Genomic DNA, 20,126 nt, shown 5'->3' on the forward strand with positions numbered 1-20,126 from the left:
TATGGGTATAATTTCCAGAGGCTATAATTCAGCGATATATCCCCATTATAATTCATTTTGATAATAAATATTTTGATAATAATCAACTGCTAAAAAAATGAATGAATATATGAATTAATTATAAGGGATTATCGAGCCCAGCTGCGTTGTCGTACTCATTACAGAACTGTCCTGTTGTTTTTTTGGGATGTTTTCAAGCTCAAATCACAAAAAAATAATACATTTTTAGCACATCCAGTTTTGAGAGAACAAGGCCTTCATGCTGACTGCTCCCCGAGGCCTTGCTCACTTTAGATATAAATAAAGCAATGTTTATTCTCAGTTACACTGGTTTATGTATGAAAATGTACCCTGTCTTCATCACATAGGAGATGGCATGAGAGCGTCATGGCTCTCTTGGGCGTCTTCCATCCCCGGCTCCAAGCAGCTCTGCTGCTCCTCCTTTTCCTGTTCCAGTCCTCGTGCTCCTGTCCAAGGTCCTGCAGCTGCCCAAACCCAAAAGAGGTTCATTGTACCTTCCGCCATCTTCCTTCAGCTCCTCGACACCTGCCCAAAGACACAGAGAGGGTCAATCTCGGGTACACACCCCTCAGCATCACCATTCAGACCATTACCCTCACCTTTCATACCTTTCCCTTCAACAGTCCACTATAAGCAAGTCTTGCTGATCTCTTCTCTCTCTGGTTCTAGATATAATAGCATTGTGGCAGTGGAACCCTCAGACTTCGAGAACCTGCGGCAGCTGGAGATGTTAATGCTGCATGGAAATGACATTGGCTCCGTGGCATCAGGATCATTTTATCAGCTACGACACCTGCAGGTTTGTGTGTGTTTCTCTGTACTGAAATATATTCAATCATTCATTATCCTTTAACACTTATCCAGTTCATGGCTGCAGTGGGTCCAGAGCATACCCGGAATGATTGGATGCAAGGTGGAAACACACCCTGGAGGGTGACACACACTCACACATTCACATCTATGGACACTTTTGAGTCACTGAAATATATAACATTCAATAGAGTATTTGTGTTTACCCTCTCAGATCCTAAAGCTGAGCTACAATAAGCTGAAGTCAGTCAATCCAGGCATGTTTGAAGGTCTGATGGGTTTGATTCGTCTTCATCTGGATCACAACCTCATCTCCTTCATCGAGCCCTTCTCCTTCAGTGGATTAACCTCACTGAAGCTCCTGCAGCTGGAGGGAAACCGGCTCCAGGACCTCCACCCTCACTCTTTCACCACCCTCTCTGTCCTGGGAAGCTTCTGGAGCTCGGGTCTGCGGCACCTCCACCTGTCCGACAACCTGCTGCAGAACCTGCTCCCAGGAACCCTGCAGAACCTGGACCGGCTGGAGGTTCTCTCGCTGCATGGGAACCCTTGGACCTGTGACTGCTCTCTCCGCTGGCTCCTGGACTGGGAGAGAAAGCACCAGGGTGAGGGTCCTGCAAACATAAAATTAAATAAACAACGGTACACTGTCAAATTCTGATCATATAAAGAGAACAATCTGGGGGCTTTCTCTCCTCATCAGCAGCTGAAACTACATCATGGAATTATTAAAAATGATGTACATTAAGTTTGACGTGCATTGACCAGTGTTTACTCTCACATTCTGTCCTCTGCAGGAGTGATCAAGTGCAAAAAGGAGAGAGACTCTGCAGCTGAGAACTGTGCTGTTTGTGCCTCACCTCAGTCACTTAACAACAGCCAGATTTTCCAGCTCTCAGCTCACAAGCTCTCCTGCGATAGACCCTCGATCCAATCGCCTCTGAAAACTGGCGAGAGCAGCTCTTACGAAGACCAGGACCCAGACCTTCCCTACACCAAGGATTTGGAGCACCCTCTTGGACACCTTACCTTCACACTCTCAGACAGCCACGGGAACAGGGCCCACGTGGCCTGCGAAGTCACTCGTCCAGTCGAAGGGACCTCAGTGCAGTGGGAGCAGCTGAAAAGATCGGAAGACGTGGCTGTAAACGTGACCTTGATGACTTTCCTCGAGTGTGAGATCGATAGAGAGGCGCTCCAGAACCTGTGGAGGCTGGTGGCGTACTACTACGAGAGTCCAGCCATCCTGCAGCGAGGAGCCAGGCATGAGAACACCTCGAAGGTGACCTTCCAGTATTCCCAGCTCACAAGCGAGGACTCTCCTTACTTCACTGAACTCAAAGGACATCTGATGGCTGAACCAGCCTGGCTCCTGCAACCCAAGGTCACTCTACAGCTGAACAGACGTAAAACAACTACGAAAAAGCTTGTGTTGAACTTCTCTGCTTTTATAGCCAAGCGCATCCACGGAAAAGGCGAAGAAGAGGATGTCACTTCTTCTTGGACTCTGATCCCAAGAGGAACTGCTGAGAGGATCCAGATAGTTCTGGAGCAATCGGACATTACTTTAGATTGTAATGTGTTAAGCTCAGGACATAATACAGTGGAGTGGATGCTTCCAGATCTAACATTGTTAGAACAAACTAATTCCCCCAGAATTATCTCAGAGCACAACAGATTAATCATCAAGAATGTAAGCATGTCAGACACTGGACTCTATCACTGCTTTGTAAGGACGGAGGCAGATGTGGACATAGTTTCCTACAGGCTTGCGGTTAGAGAACGTCTTCTAAGTCCCAGCGACCTAAATGGAAAGAAGATATCTGTGGAGAAGGGGGAGTCTCTAAGTCTTCCCTGTTCTGTTACGTCACCTCAACCCATTGAGACCAGATGGTATCTTCCACAACATGAGATACTTAAGGCAACCAGCGCAAAGGGAAGAGTCTATGTGTCCCCAAATAATACACTGATCATTACAAATGTGATGCATGAGGATGCAGGGGAATACAGCTGTTTAGCAGCAAACCTTTACGGGGCAGATATGTTGTCACATCAGGTGGTTGTAACTGGTGAAAAAGAAGAACCAACTGATGTTACCACAGAGAAAACTGAATCTTCTTTATTTGAGGACATGGAAGGGTCAGGATACCAAGAAATCAAAAAGCAGACTTCTAAGCAAGTACCAAAAGGAGGGGATGGAAAAAAAAGAGGGCCGACCACAGGGATTCATCGACAAGTTTTGAAAGGGAAGAGGATCAAAGAGAATGTGAGGAAACCAAATAAATCAGTCAAAGAGTTGGACCCAAGTCGATGGGCACAAATATTGGCAAAGGCAAAGGCAAAAATCACAACTTTGCCACCGACTACAGTTATGGCATCAACCACCACCACAACAACAACAACCACAACCACAACAACAACAACAGCAACAACTATAACAACAAGGAAAACAACTCCTGCTCCTATGACTCCATCTCCTACTACATCATCCAACAGTGCTAACACACATATCGATGATTTCACAACTAAACACTGGGTACTTTCACCGCATAAAGAGAACACAGACCACAAGTCAGCACAGAAAGCACAATCTCCTCAAAAACCTGGTGATTTTATTACAACATTGACTTCATTGACCACATCGTCCCCTATAAATCGAAGTATAGAACATGTGCCACAGCATAAGCATAAGCAACAAACAAGGACAAATATCAATCCAGTTCCAAGTCAAAGGCAAAGACCTCCACACAGAAGACCTCCACACAGAAGGATACGTCTACAAAGACCAACTCGTCCACCAACAACTACTAAGAAAATAATGTTCACAACCACACCCTCAACCACATCGGCTCCTATATCTATCATCCCTGTAGCCACTCCAACCTCAGATAACTATGTTCTCAATTCACAAGTTGGAAGTGAACATGACCCTCACAGGGGAGAAAGACTTAAGTCTTCTTCAGCTCCAATAAAGGAAGAAGAAATTCAAGCTAAAAACAAACTTGACTTTACAAGTTCTACACCTTTCAGCACTCAGGAAAAAGAATACAGGCGAGAAAATATAGAGGACACAGACTGGACAATTAAAGATAAGTATAATGTAACTTCGACAGGTCCAAGTACTGAAATCCCCGGCATTAAACTTTCCACATCACAGAGACAACCACTAACCACAGTGGAACCAATCCTGACTAGCGTCAACAGACACAAAGTGGAAATCTCAGAGGTCAAACCCGAGAGTCCTGGCCTGCCTCAGCACCCCTGGCTAAATCAGAACAAAAGAGAAAATCCAATTACACCTCCCACTAGGCCTCCCACTTTATCTCCCATCTGGCCCAAGGTTCACGGGTCACGCCACCATTCCTCAATCGACAGAACTTGGCATTTACTCACGAGAGGAAGGGGTGCCACCAATCGACCCGAAATCTCAGCACAAACAGCAAAACCCACCGCTTTTGTCCCTTGGTTAGAAGCAACTCCTTTTCCCAGAACTTTACCCCCACAAAGCAGCAGAGTTAGAGACTATTTACTTCTCAGCAGGCTTCGAAACAGATTCCGACAATCTCAGCTTGACACCTATCGATTGTCACAGCTGGGAAAACAGGCAACTCTTAAACCTAGGGTCCAGCCAACCCTGAGACCTCATCCAAACATCTACAAACCCCTGACTCCTCCTTCCACTGTAGCAACTCCCAGCAAGTCCCAGACTACTGCCAGCATTCTGTACGGAAACCGCTGGCACTACAGTCACCTCGGAGAAAAGAAGCTGAGTACCGCTCTTCCCTTCCCGAACCTGATGGCCAGCGGTGTGAAGCCTAGGATCATTATGACCGACTCGCTCTCTGTGTCCACACTGGCAGAAACTAACATTGTCCTCCGATGCCAGGCTTCAGGAGAACCAAAACCTGCTATATCCTGGACCAAAGTTTCCACAGGTAACTTCATATCATACTAAAATACATCATAATTGAAGTGAAAATACTTATGTGCAAATATTTGTGCATACATAACATACTGTCGCTGTCCAAATAAAAACGTGCATCTTATGTTGAAGTTTAGTTTACTACATTATTTAAACACAGCAGCTGTCCTTCACAATGTGTGAAAATTTCATGACGATCGAAGCAGTGGAAATGCTCCAAAATGCTCCGATAAAGTTTTGAGATTTTTGGAGATGCATGTTTTACTTTGGACAGCAATGATATGCGAGTTCCCAGCACTGACCGTGTGTACATTCCATTAGTGATCTTTATAAATGACTTACTTACATCTATTCAATGATAGATATTAATATAGAATCACTATTTGCTAACCATCTGTGGGCTATGGGATAAACATTATTAAACATTATTGTTATGCAAGGTCAAATTTAGCAAATATCTATTTACATGGAACATATAATAAATGTGGGCGGCACGGTGGCGCAGCAGGTAGTGTCGCAGTCACACAGCTCCAGGGGCCTGGAGGTTGTGGGTTCGATTCCCGCTCCGGGTGACTGTCTGTGAGGAGTTGGTGTGTTCTCCCCGTGTCCGCGTGGGTTTCCTCCGGGTGCTCCGGTTTCCTCCCACAGTCCAAAAACACACGTTGCAGGTGGATTGGCGACTTGAAAGTGTCCGTAGGTGTGAGTGTGTGAGTGAATGTGTGTGTGTCTGTGTTGCCCTGTGAAGGACTGGTGTCCCCTCCAGGGTGTATTCCCGCCTTGCGCCCAATGATTCCAGGTAGGCTCTGGACCCCCCGCGACCCTAAATTGGATAAGCGGTTACAGATAATGGATGGATATAATAAATGTCCTAGCTTCCTCAGTGAGATGGATAACCATAAATAATCCATACTACTTTAGATTTAGGCTTAATTTCATTTACCTAAATGTTATTTAATACAACACATCCTTTGTTTTACAGGTGCCACAATCCAAGCCAACACCAAACATGGACAAAGATTTGAGGTCCTTCCAAACGGTACATTTATCATCAAAAATGTCCAGCTGCAGGACAGAGGACAGTACCTTTGCTCTGCACAGAACAAGTTTGGCTCCGATCGCATGGTGGTAACTCTCACTGTACAAACTGAACCTCCAAAAATAGTGGGTCACAAGAGCCGTCACGTGTCAGTGTCCCTGGGGAAGCCGTTTAGTTTGGACTGCGTTGCAGTGGGAAAGCCCCAGGCTCAGATCTCTTGGCTTCTTCCAGACAGAACGTTTATTCGGGAAGCAGAAAACCTGGACAGACCCATCTCTCTGTTTCCTAATGGCACACTAAGCATTAAAGCTGCAAATTTCTCCAGTAAAGGAGACTATAAGTGTATAGCGAGTAACGCAGCAGGTGCCGACACTGTAACCTTCCACCTGCACATCGCCGGTCTGCCTCCAACCATTACAGAAGACTCATCTGAGATTATCTCTGTTAATCCTGGAAGAAGTATCTCCATACACTGTACATCCAAAGGAGAACCGGCTCCTCTCCTGAAGTGGGCTCTTCCAGACGGTTCCCAAATGAAACCCACACAGTTCCTTGGGAGACGGATCTTCGTGTTTCCAAATGGAACGCTGTACATCAGAACCATCACTCCAGCAGACTCAGGGGCATATGAGTGCTCTGCCATGAATGTGCTGGGATCTGTTAAAAGAACTGTGGACCTGAGCATGAAGCAGGGCTCTCTGGATCCGTGGAAGGGTCCGTTCCAGCAGCACATGGTCTCAGCTCTGTTCGGTTCCACTGTGTACCTCCACTGTCCCGAGTCTGTTGGTTCTCAAAGGGGAACCATCTGGAGATTACCATCTAAAATCCTTCTGGAGCACCGCTACAGGTAACACAGCACTATTTAAATTAGCCCTGTTCTGATTGGCTGCACTATGCTCTGCTTGAGTCTGAGCGGCAACACTCCTTATAACTTAAGCTTGAATGGGTAAGGCTCCAGAAACCTAGACTGAATATTTGTGGATGTACAGCACAGAAATAATTAATTCCAAATGTGCTACAGGTTAATTTTCAGAAACAGAGCTCATTGAAAAATGTTTATATTCTTCAGCAAACTCATCTATTTCAAAGAAATATGTTTCATTAGGAAAGTAAGTTTTTTTAATGATACAGTCTCTTAAGGTAGGAGACAGTAACAGGTTAAAACTGAAATTATCTGTGGATGTAATAGAGCTAGGGTTAACTTTCTTTTCATTACATCTGTACATGTAGTGAACATTATGAATGTTAGTCTTTCTAATGGAAGATTTAAAATACAAAACAAATAACATGCTCAGAAAGAAAAACACATGCTCAGCAGGAGACAATTATAAAGAACAGCTGGTGTCAGATAATTCAGACCATGCACAAAAACTCTCAGACATCCCTTTCAGCTTCTTCAAAAAATAACTGCACATAGTTATTGTAATAAACGGTGTCTCTGTAACGTCTGATAAATGTTAGACAGTCTGCAGGGTCAGACAAAACACCCAAACAAATCCTGATCAAACAATACAACAATTCCCAACAATCAGAGGATCTCAGTTCCTCATCAGACTGGTTAATCCCTGCAGTGTTTACCATGATGCATTAAAGGGCCCATGATGGAATGTTGGTGATGGAAAATTTTGGGAATTTATTCATTCATTCATTGTCTGTAAGAGCTTATCCAGTTCATGGCTGTGGTAGGTCCGGAACCCAACTGGATTCACTAGGTGCACTCATACCTGGAGGAAATCCACGTGGACCTCCTCCCAGACAGTCACCTGTAGCGGGGCTCGAACCTACAACATTAGAACCCTGGAGCTGTGTAACAGCGATCTGCTGCGACACCAGGCCTCCACATTGGGAATTTAAACAGAAGTTAAACAAATTAAGAACCCTGCTCCGGGTGACTGTCTGTGAGGAGTGTGGTGTGTTCTCCCTGTGTCTGCATGGGTTTCCTCCGGGTGGCTGTCTGTGAGGAGTGTGGTGTGTTCTCCCTATGTCTGCATGGGTTTCCTCCGGGTGACTGTCTGCGAGGAGTGTAGTGTGTTCTCCCTGTGTCTGCGTGGGTTCCCTTAAGGTGACTGTCTGTGAGGAGTGTGGTGTGTTCTCCATGTGTCTGTGTGGGTTTCCTCCAGGTGACCGTCTGTGAGGCGTGTGGTGTGTTCTCCCTGTGTCTGCGTGGGTTTCCTTCAGGTGACTGTCTGTGAGGAGTGTGGTGTGTTCTCCCTGTGTCTGCGTGGGTTTCCTTCAGGTGACTGTCTGTGAGGAGTGTGGTGTGTTCTCCCTGTGTCTGTGTGGGTTTCCTCCGGGTGACTGTCTGTGAAGAGTGTGGTGTGTTCTCCCTGTGTCTGCGTGGGTTTACTCCGGGTGACTGTCTGTGAGGAATGTGGTGTGTTCTCCCTGTGTCTGTGTGGGTTTCCTCCGGGTGACTGTCTGTGAGGAGTGTGGTGTGTTCTCCCTGTGTCTGTCTGGGTTTCCTCCAGGTGACTGTCTGTGAGGAGTGTGGTGTGTTCTCCCTGTGTCTGCTTGGGTTTCCTCCGGGTGACTGTCTGTGAGGAGTGTGGTTTGTTCTCCCTGTGTCTGTCTGGGTTTCCTCCGGGTGACTGTCTGTGAGGAGTGTAGTGTGTTCTCCCTGTGTCTGTCTGGGTTTCCTCCGGGTGACTGTCTGTGAGGAGTGTGGTTTGTTCTCCCTGTGTCTGTGTGGGTTTCCTCCGGGTGACTGTCTGTGAGGAGTGTGGTGTGTTCTCCCTGTGTCTGCTTGGGTTTCCTCCAGGTGACTGTCTGTGAGGAGTGTGGTTTGTTCTCCCTGTGTCTGCTTGGGTTTCCTCCAGGTGACTGTCTGTGAGGAGTGTGGTTTGTTCTCCCTGTGTCTGTCTGGGTTTCCTCCGGGTGACTGTCTGTGAGGAGTGTGGTGTGTTCTCCCTGTGTCTGTCTGGGTTTCCTCCGGGTGACTGTCTGTGAGGAGTGTGGTTTGTTCTCCCTGTGTCTGCATGAGTTTCCTCTGGGTGACTGCCTGTGAGGAGTGTGGTGTGTTCTCCCTGTGTCTGTGTGGGTTTCCAACGGGTGACTGTCTGTGAGGAGTGTGGTGTGTTCTCCCTGTGTCTGTGTGGGTTTCCTCCGGGTGACTGTCTGTGAGGAGTGTGGTGTGTTCTCCCTGTGTCTGTCTGGGTTTCCTCCAGGTGACTGTCTGTGAGGAGTGTGGTGTGTTCTCCCTGTGTCTGCTTGGGTTTCCTCCGGGTGACTGTCTGTGAGGAGTGTGGTTTGTTCTCCCTGTGTCTGTCTGGGTTTCCTCCGGGTGACTGTCTGTGAGGAGTGTGGTGTGTTCTCCCTGTGTCTGTCTGGGTTTCCTCCGGGTGACTGTCTGTGAGGAGTGTGGTTTGTTCTCCCTGTGTCTGTGTGGGTTTCCTCCGGGTGACTGTCTGTGAGGAGTGTGGTGTGTTCTCCCTGTGTCTGTCTGGGTTTCCTCCGGGTGACTGTCTGTGAGGAGTGTGGTGTGTTCTCCCTGTGTCTGTGTGGGTTTCCTCCGGGTGACTGTCTGTGAGGAGTGTGGTGTGTTCTCCCTGTGTCTGCTTGGGTTTCCTCCAGGTGACTGTCTGTGAGGAGTGTGGTTTGTTCTCCCTGTGTCTGCTTGGGTTTCCTCCAGGTGACTGTCTGTGAGGAGTGTGGTTTGTTCTCCCTGTGTCTGTCTGGGTTTCCTCCGGGTGACTGTCTGTGAGGAGTGTGGTGTGTTCTCCCTGTGTCTGTCTGGGTTTCCTCCGGGTGACTGTCTGTGAGGAGTGTGGTTTGTTCTCCCTGTGTCTGCATGAGTTTCCTCTGGGTGACTGCCTGTGAGGAGTGTGGTGTGTTCTCCCTGTGTCTGTGTGGGTTTCCAACGGGTGACTGTCTGTGAGGAGTGTGGTGTGTTCTCCCTGTGTCTGCGTGGGTTTCCTCCGGGTGCTCCGGTTTCCTCCCACGCTCCAAAAAACACAAGTTGGTAGGTTGATTGGCAACTCAAAGGTGTCCATAGTTGTGAGTGTGTGAGTGAATGTGTGAGTGTGTGTCACCCTGTGAAGGACTGGAGCCCCCTCCAGGGTGTGTTCCTGCTCTGCACCCACTGTGACCCTGATTTGGACTTTAAGCGGTTAAAGAAAATGAATAAATGAATGCATGAACAAATTAAACAGTTTCCTGGCCCTCACAAATTCCTCTATTCCCCTCTCCATCAGAAATCGATTTCAAACCCAAAACCTTCTCAGAACTATGGTCAGATATCAGCAGTGTGTCCACCACCATTTACTTTAATCACTTTCTGTGGGAAGCTTTTAGAGGCAGATAATATTCCTCATTTGCTTTAAACTGACTGTTAGACAAAGTAATGCTATAAATTACCAGAGCCTCTAAGGCTACTAAAATAACAACAGGCACACAACACAAAAACGGGGGGAAAGATCAGCTCTAGAGAGATTACAGCACTCAGGGTGTTTTTAAAATAGCAAGAGATGAAAATAGGCTGACTATTTCTGTATATCTGTCTTCAGTCCTCAGCGACACATCACTGCATTCCCTAACGGCACTCTGCGGATCCAGAGGCTGACAGAGGCGGACGGAGGTGGTTATCTCTGTGTTTATCAAAGGCCCAATGGAGAGGAGATGGAGCTGTTTCAAGTGGAAGTTCTGATGAAACCACCAAAGATCCAGAACCTGGGCAGCCAACAGAAAAGGGTCACAAATGGAGAGAACTTTGTCGTGGACTGTGTTGCGTCAGGCCTCCCAAATCCTGAAGTCTCCTGGAGTCTTCCAGATGGAACTATCATAAACAACGCTCTCCAATCAGATGACAGCGGAACTCGAAACCGCCGCTACGTTATCTTTGGGAACGGCACGCTCTTGATGCAGCACATGAGTAAAAACGACGAGGGCGATTATACGTGTTATGCCAAGAACACACTAGGAGAGGATGCAATGAGAGTGAGCGTCCAAGTTGTCCCAAATTCACCACGAATTTCCTCCAAAGATCAAACATCTCTCTGGGCTCCTCTTGGACGAGAGGCTCAAATGACCTGTGATGCCACTGGAGAACCAAGGCCTACGATCATCTGGATCTCACCCAGCAATGAGATAATAACATTATCTTCAGTCAAATATAAAATTCTGGACAATGGGACTCTCATCATTAAAAACGTGGCCCTATCAGACCAAGGGAAGTACGCCTGCGTGGCGAGGAACTTGGCTGGAGACGACATCAAGAACGTGAAGCTCCAGGTGGAGGTCAAGGAGCCCCACATTGCTGGAAAGAGGGGTCGAACCGAGAGCAAAGTTTTGGCTGTGTCTTACCAAACCCTGCTGCTTCATTGTAAATCCGAGGGAATGCCCGAGCCCCAGGTCACATGGACAACTTCCTATGGCATGACCCTGCCTCTGCCATATGCTGGAGGCCGCTTTCAAGTCCATAAAAATGGCACCCTGGAATTAAGAGGTGTCCGGAAAACAGATGAGGGTCAATTCTTATGTGTGGCCAAAAACTACCTTGGAGAGGCTAGTCTCGCTATTGACCTTGAGGTCGCATCCCTCGCAGAAAAGCCAAGTTTCCCAATGCCAAACATAGAGTTTATACCCCTCAAGCCAGACGGAGATGACCTCATGTTAGAGTGCCGAGCTGTGGGAAAGCCCAAGCCAGAATTTATCTGGATTCTGCCCAACAGCACAGTGCTGGCTCCGGGAATGAAACTTAAGAGATTTGTCCACTACTTTGAAAACGGGACTTTGCACATTATTCAGCCGGTTCCCAGTGACAAAGGAGTTTATCGCTGTTTGGCCAAAAATGTGGCCGGACAAGCCGAAAAGAGGTACGCCTTAGAGCCTGGGAGAAAGCCTCAAATCCGTGGCACTGGTTCACCCGTGAAGATTTCTTTTGGACAGACCATGAACATGCTGTGCACGGTGGATGGCTGGCCCCAAGCCACAATTACATGGACTCTTCCCAATGGTATGCTACTGGATAGGCCTCAGGTCATTGGAAGAGTCACTTATTTATCCAATGGAACACTTCAGCTCAGAGAAACCACAAAGTTTGACAGGGGAACCTATGTCTGCAAAGCCACAAACACATTTGGCTCATCCTCTATAGCATACCCTGTGAGTATAGTGGTGTTTCCTCCACAGATCACGAAAGCACCTCCCTCTATAACCAGAGTCACCAAGGGGTCTCCAGTCACTCTGAACTGTGTTGCTACTGGTGTTCCCAAACCTGAAATTTCTTGGACGCTACCTGGACGAACCACTCTTGTTCCCAACAACCGTTTCACAGCTTTGGGTGGACTTCACATGACGGAGGAAGGCGGTTTGGTCATTCAGGAGCCCAGCCTCATGAACTCAGGAATTTACAAATGTAATGCCAAAAATGCCCTGGGAATGGACTTCAAAGCAACATACCTTCAAGTGATATGAGAGTTAAAATACTTCAGCATATGTAAACAAATGTAAATAAAGCCTAAAAAGACATTGACTACATTTATATGCAAATATATACAAGGGCATTATTCACCTTTTTTAACAGAAAAGTAATAATTACTGGCTTCATTGCAGTCTTGGGTTTGAAGCCAACAACCCTGATGTTCAAATGTGATTTTTGTACTTAATTTATAAAATATTGGTTTGTACATACATTTATATCTGTTTAGGGTCTTGAAGCTCACATTTCTCTATTGTACTTCACATGGAAACAATTATTTTGTAAACCTCAAAATAATTTTGATCTGATTCCTGCTGTTTCTTTGAAGCATCTGTGCAAAATCTGAGACCACCACCAACTTCTCAGAGTGTCCTGTGTCCATCCCTCTGCCTTTATTCCAGCTTCCATTCTTTTCAGGAGACTCGCTTTCACTTTCTCAAACAAATCTGCATCCACACCCCCAAAGTCCAGTCTCAGAAGTTGGTTGCACTTTCTCCAAGTTAAACGCAAACTCATTTATTGATGTTGCAGTGAGGGTTCTGAGCCACAACGACAAGTTCTTTTGTTTCGGGTCTATTTGCTTTTCTCAGTGTGAGTTTATCTCTCCAGCTCCATGTTCTTTCAGACCCGTAGCGTTGAGTTGCTCTTCTCCCAGTGAAACAATGGACGCAAACATCTGTGAATTGGTCAGACACCAGGGTCTTGCATGGCTGTTACACCATTCTTAATGGTTTTATTTTGGTTTAGACTTTCCTTTTATTTATGCAAGTGTATTTTCTGCTTATAATTATCTCCAGAAAAGTGAAAACTGGCCTTGATTGGACACTAAATATACGAAAAGTGCTTTATGGTTTTGCACATTACTGTATCTATTATATACCCTTAAGATTCCATGCATTTATAATACAGAACAGACACCGCTTTCTTTGTGTGAGCAGAAAGGAGCCTTGTGTGGAAAATAAAACGTTAGCATTGTTCTGGTGGCTGCACCAAAGATGGGACTGGAGCAGAACTCTTACTGTGTGAGTGATGTGTGAAATATAAAACATGTGTGATCGACATGTTGTGAAAATTGTGAAGCTGTAAACAAATAAAATGATGAGCAGCCTAAAAGAAGGAGTTTGTGTGTGTGGATATTTCACTAACTATATCTGTTTGAATACTGCAGATCTAAAATTATATTATTAAAATGTGCATAACAAAATGATTTAAGTGACTCAGCCAATCTCTCTGTATTGTGATTTAAGTTGGTAATAATGAGATAATAACTATGAATAAGTAAATAATTATTATGAGAATGAGACATTCTCCCGTTATTATGATGTACTAATGAGCTACTTTTAAGTTAATTAGTGAATTATGAGAAATCATCTCATTCTAATAAAGCGCTAAATCATGTTTGAGATGGGCGGCACAGTGGTGCAGCAGGTAGTCAAAACTGTCCATTGGTGTGAGTGTGTGAGTGTGTGTCGCCCTGTGATTCCGGGTAGGCTCTGGACCCACCGCGACCCTGAACTGGATAAGCACTTACAGACTATTAATGAATATTTGTGATGCTAAGTCATAATTGTAAGATATTATCTGATTGTCATAATAAACTCATAAAAGTCATAGTTGGAGGCTTAATATATAAACGATATATAATATATATACTTAACATATATAAGGCTATGATATTATTTCATTGTTATGAGATATGGACGATGGTCATATTAATAGCTATTTCGTAATAATATGGGAGATCACCTCATGATTATACGTTGACTAATTATAAATTTGAAATATTACGTAATTATCATGAGATGTTAAGTCATTATCTCGTTAGATGTTGAGTCATCACTGCGGGAGACTTTCTCGTGATTTTTAGTGGATGAAAGTATTACTGAATCTGTTTATTTTGCACCTGTCTTCCATCCTCTGCCTCTGAGGAGGGAGAGGAAAGAGAAGATAGGGAGTGCCTTTCATCCTCCCCATCCTCCCCCTCCTTCTCCTCTTCCACAACACAGCATCGGCTCCACGTCTCAGTTATTCACTCATTCACTCAGTTTTTCCGTTACTCAGTTATTCCGTGATGGCAAATGAAGGCTGTGAGAGCAGCAGAGACCCAGTAAAACATCTTATCTCCTCGTCTCTGGAGCTGAGCTCGTCTCTGGACCACAGCGTCCAGACCAGGATCTTTAAGATAATCGTGATCGGAGACTCGAACGTCGGGAAAACGTGTTTAACCTTCCGCTTCACCGGAGGATCCTTCCCCGAGAAAACCGAGGCCACCATAGGCGTGGACTTTAGGGAAAAGGCGGTGGAAATCGAAGGCGAAAAAATCAAGGTAAGTCCTTTAAAGCCTCTGGAATTCATGATCTGGAACAGTTTCTTATTCTAATTATCCGTTCCACCTTAAATGGCTCCGTTCCGCTATTAATGGAGCGTTTGGGAGGTTGAGGAAGCCTTCTTGTTCTAGATGTGTGTTCCACCTTAAATATTTTCGGTTTATTTAATGGGGCAGCAGTCTGAAATGCAATGGCTTATTAATTCACAGTTCCACATTAAATGGTGCAGGCCTTAATTTGGTTTACTACAAGAATTATTTGTTCCTTCTATATTTGAAGCTGAAACAGAAAATCTTGGCCGCCTTAAGTAACTGCACTATTTAAGGTGGAATTTAAAATGTAATAAGAATTGTTGGATGCTGTTAACTTTAAAGTTGATCAGAAATTATAAGGTGCCAGTATGAAGCTGCTACAAAATTTAAGGAGGAAATGAAATTCTGAATTTACAGACTGCAGCTACTGAATTATTTAAGGTGGAAGTGAAATTTTGAAGTGACAAAATGAACCTGCTACAGAAATTAAGGTGGAACTGAAACTGGGAGATCCCACCATGAATCTGCTTCTAAATTTAAGATGAAACTGAAATTCTGAGGTGCCAGGATGAACCTGCTGCTAAATTTGTGAGCCTCAGCCTCACATTTGTGACAGTGCTTCAGTCTTTCTGAATCTTTCTGACAGCAGCTGGAAATGGCTCTCAAATAGGATCTGATCATATTTACACTCTGAGAAATGTCCTTCAGCTGTTTTAGACTTGTGTCTCAACAAAGATTTGTTTACATTAGCCTCTGGACTCAGAGACAAAGCCTTTGTGTGTCATTTAAAGGGCCCATATCATGCATTTTCATTCAATTTATTTCCCATAATGCCCCTCCTGAAGCCCATGTTATAATAGTTGTGTCTTTATATTTATGTTTGGGGCAAAAGCATTCAGTATATTTTTCCATATGATCATTTTCCAACCTTTTTTCCATCATTTTTCAAGCAGGTTGTGTCTGTTACTGTACCTTTAAGACAGATGTATGCACATGAGCCTGCCTGCTGTCAAAAAATTCTATAGTGATAGTGTAACTCAGTTGACCAAATGTTATAATTATGTGTTGACCAGGTGGTAATGTTGCATTTGTGTTGTCCAGGTGCAGGTTTGGGACACTGCAGGTCAGGAGCGTTTCCGTAAGAGCATGGTGGAGCATTATTACCGTAACGTCCACGCCGTGGTCTTCGTGTACGATGTCACTAAGATGTCCTCCTTCCAGAACCTGAAGACCTGGATCGAGGAATGTAACGGGCACAGGGTGTCCCCGTCAGTGCCTCGGGTGCTCGTGGGTAATAAGTGTGACCTGGTGGAGCACGTGCAGGTGCCTTCAAACACCGCGTTGAAGTTCGCTGACGCCCACAACATGCTGTTGTTCGAGACCTCCGCCAAAGACCCAAAGGAGAGCCAGAACGTGGACTCCATCTTCATGAGCCTGGCCTGCCGCCTTAAAGCCCAAAGATCCCTGCTCTACAGAGATGTGGAGAGAGAGGACGGGCGAGTGAGGCTCAACCAACAAGCACAGCCCAAAAACTCATGCCCCTGTTGAGGACTTACTGCCCCACAGTTTGGACACACCTGGTCAAGTCTCTGTTCTGTTGAGGGTCACAGACGTACACTGATGGCATTCGGCGGACCGACTTACAGTCCTAGTCCTGTTACAGATGATCATTAATGCACTGTTAGGAGTCTTGCCCCGGGGACTCAAAGTTTCAGCCAGAGCTGGAAATCGAACCCCACGCTGTCCTGTGTGGGGGCAGGGATGTTACCCACTAACCAACCAACCACTGTTCACTGTTCTGCATTAGTTACATCTACTTATAATAAAAAAAAACAGGCTGTTTTTCTGTTTAAATAGAAAGAGACCAAACCGAGAATCACATCTGAAAATCCCTGATAAGATGCTAGAGGGTGTGCTCAGCAATTCTGAATCCAAAAATAAATCAACAAAACATATTACTTGACCAGGGGTGCACAAACGTTTGCACAGGACTGAGACTGTGACAGTGTTCTTCTCTGATTTTCCCTTTGTTTGGAAACTATCACTGACAGCTGCGAAGAGATGGTGCCTGAAAACTAACAATGTTTCCTCTTCAGTGGGGACTGAGCCTGTTTGTTTGTTTGTTTGTTTGTTGTGGCTCTGGGTTGGTTTTGTCATTCGTAGCATCTCTAAAATATAATGGAGGCCCTTAAGGGTCATGGATTTGCATCTTTTATGTACTCTCCTTTCTTTCAGTATTCTTTCACTCGTTCACTCTTTCATTCATTCATGTGTTTGTTCATCTGTACCCAGAGTCATTGGGCAAAAGGCAGGAACACACCCTGGATAGGGCTGCGTCCTCTTAACTTAATTTTCTTTTCCCGCAAGTAAACAAACTAATGAACGTTCTATCACTCTGTAAACAGAGTGGAAATGTGTTAGTGCAAATGTGAACCCATGACCTGGTTTTATGGGATTTCTGTGTCTACATCCACTTTGATTTAATTAATTATGCAATCATCTGTGGATCTTACAACATTCATGTGATTTAGATTCATTTTCCTGAAGGCAGTCATCTCCGGAGTGCAATAAAACGTCCACGAGCATTATTACTGATTTCTGAGTCAGGGACTGCAGAGAAACAGACTCAAAGCTTCACGTACGTCCTGCATGAGCTGCCCTTAATTTACTGCACATTTTATAGCCATTCAAATCTCTGTATGCCTTAATATTTGGAGCTTATTGATGTATCCAATAATTGTCTGTGTAGCCTTTGCAGTATCTGCCACCTCCTTAAATAAGATCAAAATAATCGCAATGTTAAGTGCATGTCGTGTTATTCCTGATGACTGGGAGTGAATCCGTGGAAAAGTCTGTGAAATGTTTTTTAGGAAATTGATTTTTAAGCGAATTGAGAGGTTTCCCACAGCTACAAGTTCATTTAAATCATGATGTAAACACTGTGCTGATTCATTACTAATGTGATTTCATGTCAAAAGGAGAATTCACACTGGGTTTTTATCTTAAAACAACATAATGCACTGTTTGAGACGTAAACAAAGTGATGGAGATTGTTCTGGTGTGAAGTGGTTGATTGTAGAGACACAAGTGGACTTCTTCCCAGTGGTGGGGAATGGAACCAGACGTCTCCAAGTCTACAACACAAATCCAGCATTTTATTTCCTCTCCTCCGCCACCGGCCGTGACCTCCACCCATTTTAAGAGCTTTGTATGGAATGATGATGATGAAGAACAGTAGAAATATCAGCTCGGCTTCTTTACCTCACAGTGTCCTGCACCTCCCTCTCCACAAGGAATGGATTTAAACACCACCACAGTCTCAGAACTGTGGGCAAACATCAGCCATGTGTCCACCGTTTACTGTAATGACTTCCTGTGAGGAGCTGTTAGAGGAGGACGTCTGGTTTGGTTCACAAACACTGTGCACTGTTTAACCATTCTCCAGTCTCCAGAACTTCCTCTAGAACCTCCAGAACTTCCTCTAGTTCTGTGAAGAACATAGGTTTCTCCAAAGTACCACCAACTGGGTTCCCTCTCCCAGTGTTTCCAGGACAATCTCCATGACCTTTCCATCAATGTTCTTATTTTCTGGGTTCTTCCTATGACTGGAACATTCATCTTTAGATTTTCATATTTGAGGAGGCGGGGAAAGTGTGAAGATTACACTCTCTGTAAAAGCAAAGGATTAGTTGAGAGAAGATCAGAGATTACAGTCTTAATGTTGTTATTTGCTGTAAGAAAAGTGAACATGTGATGAAATACACACTTCAGGATTAAGGTTGCTGCTGATTTGGAGATGAAAACGTGTTGATGAAATGCAGAGCGTTGCATTTGCTGCTGAGGTCATTATAATTAATCTGTACTCCCTATTATTCGTACAGTGTTCTTTTCTTTTTCTGCGTCTCTGTTGATACGTGTCTGTACCTCAAGCTGTCTGGGCATTTTTTTTTATATATATATATTTCTTATGTGGTCTTAAAAGTGAGAGGAAAGTTCTGTTTGTGTTGTTTTTAAACAGCATCTGCAAAGCAACGTGTTTTTGTGCCTGTGTCCAATTTCGAGCTCCAAATTAAACTCCAACCAAATCATGTGGCTCATATTTTATGACACTAATAAGAAGAAAATATACACGTTTGGGCAGTGTCTTAGACTTTAATATGGGGAAACAGAATTAGTAAACAATATAAAAATGCACAGCATAATTTAGATTATAGCATAGGGTGACCAGATCTGAGATGGTGAAAAAGAGGACACGTCTCGGGTGGACGTTGTATGCTTAGCTGAACCTATGTGTGCTTTTAGGTCCTTTACTGCTTTATTTGCTACACAAAACATGGACATTTCCTTTTTAATTCATCCAAGAACTTACATTTACGTTTCGGCATAGCTGCTCGAGATGAGGGTAGGTACATGAGCTTTGCCTGACGTAAACAAGAACTACTGACGTTCAGACTGACCAATTAAATGTTTACAGAGAAGGTTATCGACCAATAACGGTAGCTCTACAGTCAGACCGTCCAATCTGAAGATTTTAGGCTACTTCACCACGCCCCCTTCTCACTCAAGCGAACCAATCGGAGTAGGGGAGGGCGGGACTAGTTTGTGAACGAAACGCTTCTGGCAATTCTATGTAAGCGCTAGAAAAACAAAATCCCGAACGTTTGTGAAATTCCGCCCGGACATTATTTTAAATCTAAAAAATGGGACATGTCCGGGTAAAAGAGGACGTCTGGTCACCCTATTATAGCATGATGAATCACTTAAAGCAGGAAAGGCTAAATTATTATATAGAGGGGATGGATTAGATTTATTGTTGGCTCAGTGTAAGTAAGAGAACAGACGTTTGATGCCAAAATAATTTGTATTAATGTTAAATAAAGTCTTTTTTGTTTGGAATGCACTACATATTTTATTAGTATTAAACATTCAATTTTTGTTCAGAATTATAATTACAGAAACAGAAGTTATTTCCAAAATAAAAGTCCCTTAATGGAAGGCACAATGGCGTGATTGTTAGAGAAGCAGGCGTGAGACTGGAAGGTCTCCGGTTTGATCCCCACCAATGTGTGCAACCATGAGCTAATGGTTAGAGAAGAGGGCTTAGGTCGTTGGTTCAATTCCCACAAGAGACGTGAAATTTCGGGGTGGTGGGAGTGAAGGAACAGCACAGTCCTCCCTCAATCCACTGCTGAGGAGCTCTTAAGCTAGGCACTGAACACCTAACTGCTCCGTGCTGCTCTGGGCTTGTGTTCACAGCCCCTAGTTTACTTGTGTGTGTGTTCACTGCAACAAATTGGTTAAATATGGAACACACATTACCTTATAAATTATTGCACATTTCACAACCAGCAGGAAAAAAATGGGGAGGACTGTACTGTTCTTTGTGCTCTGGTGTGTGTGTTCACTGCTAAATATGGGTTAAATACCTATGTTTTACAATGACAATAAAATCACATATATCACATTTTAATGCCTTAGAGGTAACTAAAAGTTGCCTTTAGTATGTCTGGATCTCTGAATTACTCCCCAGCCCTATCTTCACCTTCTCCTCCCTTTGGAAGCC

General features: G+C 44.6%; 2 protein-coding genes across 2 annotated transcripts; both read left to right on the plus strand.

Annotated features, from left to right (window-relative positions):
* The first annotated feature begins 387 nt into the window (after nt 1–387).
* Nucleotides 388–12,200, plus strand: si:ch211-159i8.4 (matrix-remodeling-associated protein 5). The gene is made up of 6 exons (XM_066648708.1): nt 388–578; nt 691–820; nt 1,046–1,436; nt 1,629–4,766; nt 5,733–6,636; nt 10,292–12,200. Exons 1-6 carry the CDS (start codon nt 388–390, stop codon nt 12,198–12,200), a joined length of 6,663 nt encoding a protein of 2,220 aa, XP_066504805.1.
* A 1,995-nt stretch (nt 12,201–14,195) lies between these two features.
* On the plus strand, nt 14,196–18,588 carry rab33a (RAB33A, member RAS oncogene family). Its single transcript, XM_066650043.1, has 2 exons — nt 14,196–14,530; nt 15,665–18,588. The coding sequence occupies exons 1-2, from the start codon at nt 14,276–14,278 to the stop codon at nt 16,109–16,111; spliced, it is 702 nt and encodes a 233-aa protein (XP_066506140.1). The 5' UTR covers nt 14,196–14,275; the 3' UTR covers nt 16,112–18,588.
* The last annotated feature ends 1,538 nt before the right edge of the window (nt 18,589–20,126 follow it).

This window comes from Hoplias malabaricus, chromosome 17, assembly GCF_029633855.1.
Source record: "Hoplias malabaricus isolate fHopMal1 chromosome 17, fHopMal1.hap1, whole genome shotgun sequence".
NCBI lineage: Eukaryota > Metazoa > Chordata > Actinopteri > Characiformes > Erythrinidae > Hoplias > Hoplias malabaricus.

Bases quoted from the DNA above. Each gene is read 5' to 3' on its own strand.
- si:ch211-159i8.4 (XM_066648708.1), top strand. From the start codon at position 388: ATGGCTCTCTTGGGCGTCTTCCATCCCCGGCTCCAAGCAGCTCTGCTG. The intron at 579-690 runs GTACACACCCCT...CTCTGGTTCTAG, and splicing joins ACAGAGAGGGTCAATCTCGG to ATATAATAGCATTGTGGCAG. The intron at 821-1,045 runs GTTTGTGTGTGT...TTACCCTCTCAG, and splicing joins ATCAGCTACGACACCTGCAG to ATCCTAAAGCTGAGCTACAA.
- rab33a (XM_066650043.1), top strand. From the start codon at position 14,276: ATGGCAAATGAAGGCTGTGAGAGCAGCAGAGACCCAGTAAAACATCTT. The intron at 14,531-15,664 runs GTAAGTCCTTTA...TGTGTTGTCCAG, and splicing joins TCGAAGGCGAAAAAATCAAG to GTGCAGGTTTGGGACACTGC.